This window comes from Meleagris gallopavo, chromosome 1 (assembly GCF_000146605.3).
Source record: "Meleagris gallopavo isolate NT-WF06-2002-E0010 breed Aviagen turkey brand Nicholas breeding stock chromosome 1, Turkey_5.1, whole genome shotgun sequence".
Classification (NCBI taxonomy): Eukaryota; Metazoa; Chordata; class Aves; order Galliformes; family Phasianidae; genus Meleagris; species Meleagris gallopavo.
The window spans coordinates 68614841-68619335 of record NC_015011.2 but is presented as its reverse complement, the minus strand read 5'-3'; the positions used below and the strand labels follow the sequence as shown (position 1 = coordinate 68619335).

Here is a 4495-nt window from a genome sequence, read left to right as displayed (position 1 = left end):
AAAAAAAAAAAAGCACTGAGTATTCCATGTGCAAAATACTGACTTTTCTCTGGAATTCACAGATGAGGACTTTTACACTCAGCTGGTTATGACTTTATGCTATAAGCAGGCTGCAATAATCAGGGACACTAAACAGAAGCAGCTTCATTTATGTATACATACCTCCAGGAAGCAGCATAAAGGAAAGAAACAGCATATCATATTTCATTCTGTGTAACAAAGTAGTTCCTACAGGGAATGAATGACTCAAAGGAGAACACTCATTGGAGACTCTCTGTTACCCTCAGGAGTTTAGATTCTTTATTTTCCTCATCTTTCAAAAATAAACTCTCAAATAGTGAAATTCTCTGCTAGTATTTCTACTAGAAGTCTGCACACTCAACTTCTCTGTAGCCCAAATATACAGCACTTAACATGGAAAAACAGTTAGGCATCTAACTCACAGGTGTACTTTCTAAGCAAATGTTTTCCTCTGTTTGAGTAGGATTGGTATTTGACTTTCGTGAATAGCAATACAACAGGCATCCACTGGAATGATTTCCTAACCATGCCTGGTAGCACTCACCCCTTTCTGTCTACATGAACATAGCACTGAAGAAGATATGAAGATATTCCCCAGCATATAAAAGAAAAATTACACTCCAGTCTTTGACTCATCCACCGTTCTAGGAGCTAACCCACCAATTCAGTATAGTAATATCCAGCTTACTGAATAACTGTCTGACAGGTTCTCACACCAGAATCACCAAATGCTTGAACTCTAACCTCTCAAACACTGTTTATTATACCTGCTCAGTAACTATCACAGAAGTTTGGAGAAGACAAATATAATTAAGAAAAATCCCATAGCATCATAGCTGATAAAGCTCCAGTGTGTGGATTTTTCCAAAGAAATCAAAGTAAATCCAGTATAAAAGATGCAATGGACATGACATTGTCATTTTACAGTAAGTTTCGGTACACAGTTGTAGAAGACCTCCGGTTTCACTGGTCACAACAAGATCAGTTCAAAATGGCTAGGAGAGATATGTGCTTTGGTTTTTCAGTGTTTTGTCTCCTGCAAAAATGCAGTTTCTTGTTGATAATGTGCTTTCCCGATTGATCAACTTAACATTAGGCTTCTTTTGAGACTTGAGAAGAAAATCCCTTAGCTTTGCTTAGCCAAGGGCAAACTGAAACTTATAACCAATCCTGAAAGAGCTATCAGTTCATGCTTTAAGTTCTCTAAGTCAATTGCTCATGAGACGCAAGCTTTAGGATCAAATCCTAAGAGAACTCTAGTATCCTTTATTCATCCCAGGAACATGGTCTTGCATGTGAAGAACAGAGAAGAGACCAATCCAAAACAGAACGGGTTCACCATCATGCCCGTGGCATACCTAGGATCTCTTAAGACTCAGCTCAGATCACGGTCCTGTTGCTCAAGCAATGATGTATTTGAGGATGCAAAATCTCTTCACGTTAGTCAATAAATTAAGCATGCAATGCTCATAAGTAGTCACCAGATGTCCCCACATCTCTAGGGACTCAGCAGATCAAGTGATAGAAAAGGAACAGAAGCTTTCTTTTATTTTCAGGTCCAAAACAAAAGCAACAAAAGCAAAAGCAACTTAGCAACAGAGACAACAAACCATTAAATATCTTAATATATGCATATTTACTAAAGAGTCTGGACTGGTGACCTTCCAATTTGTCTCTCTTGGCCAGATGGCTGCTGCTACCTCTCCTTTCTCACTTCCCATCCCAAGCCATCTTACCTCTCAGCACCTACACAGGAACCATGCCCCCTGGAAGTGACTGCAGCTTTGCTTCCCAGGACTCTCACAGTTCTTGTGCAAACATAGTTTGAGGCTCACACATTCACAAATACCCAATCTTATTAATTTGACCTCTTAGATTAAAGCTTTCTTTATTCCCTTTGTGAATTTGAGTTTCAGCATTTACGTTGCAAGCTGTCACTAAGGAGATCTTGATTTTGCCTTTAGTGCAAGGCAGAACACAAGCAAAGAACATTCTACTGAAAGTCCGCAGTACCAACTTCAGCAATCTCACAGCCAGTTCTAAAATGGTAGTAAAAGTGTTGGGGATACATCAAAACACAGATTCCTACAACATCACTGTCTGTAAAGTTTAAAAAAAACAAACACACACAGAAAAGGTATAGGCAATACACACTCTCCTTAGTCAAGAGGGCAGTAGCATCCTCTCTTTCAACTCCTGCTGGAAAGAGTACTGCCAGTATCACATAGACCCAAGATCCCTCTCCAGTACTACCCAATAAAATGCCAGACATTTGCTCACTGGGCTATCATAGTGTCCACAAGTCCTAGTCACGTTCCATGTTAAAATAAATAAGGAGTCTGTCTGAATAGCAATGCTCCTCTGCAGCAATGCCTGCAGGGCAAAGCAGCTACCACATCTTTCCACCAGCTATGAGTGAATCAGTGGCAAGCAGCGCCTAAACCTTCAGTTGTACAAGACCACTTCCTTTTAGCAGCAAGGACTAGCAGCCCACAGTCTCCTCACTGTCACAACAAGCCTACAAGGCACACACAAGAAATCCAGCCAATGCACATATGTACACTAAAACTCAAACTTTCGAAACCATTGGTTCCTTAAGTGTTCACTATATTATGCTAACCCATGTTGTTACAGGAAGAGAAAGAAGCCAGGACTCGGCTTCTACTCCAGCCCAATTCATGCAGGCTGCTCCATACATTTTTCTTCCCAAGGGACTTTCAGGTAACAGGAAAGATGCTCTGTGCAGCCTCCAGAGAGAGAGAGATAGCCAGGGCTAGGCCATGAGGCACAAGGACAGTTTTCCCCATTCCTAAACAAGGACAAAATATACTCTAGACTGGAAACCTCAAGAATAAATTCTGATTTCATCCTTATTGGATTCTTTCAAGGATCCTTATGGAACATCCTTTCAATCAAGTGGTACTGGCCATCTGGGAAACCTGGAGCCATTCTGTCTGCACAGTAGATGGTTCTACTACAGAGATCATTACTAGCGCATCTCTAGTTCATACATCAGTAGAAGGTCGGAAATAACTATGAAAGACAAAAAAAGTACAATTTAAAACAAAGGCAAGGGAGCAAAAAACATGGATGGAAACAAACTTCAGCAGGAACCTCAAGATACACAACGCACACACTCTATTTGGCGCACACACAACCCACACACACACACACACACACACACACACAAAGGGTCTTTAAAAACAGGGAAGAAACAATCACCTTTTAAAAGGGGCTGGAACGTTGGAATTTCCTGCAGTTTTATGACATCTGGATCATTGCTCACGTTCCGTGAAGACTGCGTTCCTGGGGCTACCACCACAATGTCATCCATTTTTGCTCGTTGTTTAGCTGGGGATGGAGATGCTGGAAAAACAAAGGGAGAAAGGATAAGGAACAATCAAGTTAATAAATAGAATAAAAATTCCATCTGAATTTAACTCTATGAGAATGTTATCAAATTTAATGCTGTGCAAGTATGTTTTCTATAACATAAAAAGATCTCCGAAACCACAAGCTGTACTCTCTCTTCTCACCCTCTTTCTGAGAATGTACGTACTCCATTCAACAAAGTTTTTCAGAAGGAGATAACAGAATGCTGATTAAGGATGTGCTGCCTTCTCACTCTAGAGTGAATCTTACATGTTTGCAATGAAGGCAGAAGGCAAAAACTAACAAAAATTTTATTTGTCAGCGTTATGCTGCAGCAGTAATGCTCTCTTATAGTTTTAGATACCTTTGTAGGAAAGATTCAGCCCAATAACTTAAATTCAAATACATTTGGGGCTCTTATTGTAATGTCATACTTATACTTATCATCCACATTCAGGTATTCTGATGTGCCCTGGGCAGTATTAAATGCGGAGGTTGGTGGCTCTGCATGTGGCAGGGGGGTTGGAGATTCATGATCCTTGAGGTCCCTTCCAATCCCAGCCATTCTGTGATTTTACTTTTTCTCCCCCAACTCAGAGGGCAGTGAGGCACTGGCACAGGCTGCCCACAGAAGCTGCGGATGCCCCATCCTTGGAGACATTCAAGGCCAGGCTAGATAGGGCTCTGGGCAACCTGATCTAGTAGCTGTCAACCTTGCTAACAGCAGGAGTGGTGGAACTTGATGAACTTTAAGGTCACTTTCAACCCAAGCCTCTATGATTCCTCCCACTTCTCCCCACCGAGGTCAGCATCCTCACACCCACCGGACCCAGCACCCCGGCTGGCAGCGAGGCACCCACCGTGGCTCCCATTCGCATCTTCCACGCCTGCTGCACCTCCTTCCCCAGTACGCGTCTATCAGTCAGTACTACCAGAGGTCACGACGCCCGCGCCTCGTCCTGCAGCGACACCAGCACCCAAACCCTTCCCCACCCCACAGCCTCCTCCGCCTCTACAGCACTGCCGAGCCCCTCCCGCACGTACTCGGCCCCGCAGCTTCCCTCCAGCCCCGGTCCCGCGGGACAGCTGGGGGCGGGCAGCC

At 43.1% G+C, this 4495-nt stretch overlaps 1 protein-coding gene across 1 annotated transcript in view; it reads right to left on the bottom strand.

Moving 5' to 3' along the window:
• BORCS5 (BLOC-1 related complex subunit 5) overlaps positions 1 to 4492 on the bottom strand; it is a gene marked incomplete at its 5' end in the record, with an annotated part of 58713 nt that extends 54221 nt beyond the window's left edge. The window contains 2 exons of the mRNA XM_031553871.1: positions 3244 to 3387; positions 4438 to 4492. Of these exons, the coding sequence (XP_031409731.1) occupies positions 3244 to 3387; positions 4438 to 4492 (199 nt within the window). The remainder of the gene's footprint in view (positions 1 to 3243; positions 3388 to 4437) is intronic.
• Between the last annotated feature and the right edge of the window lie 3 nt (positions 4493 to 4495).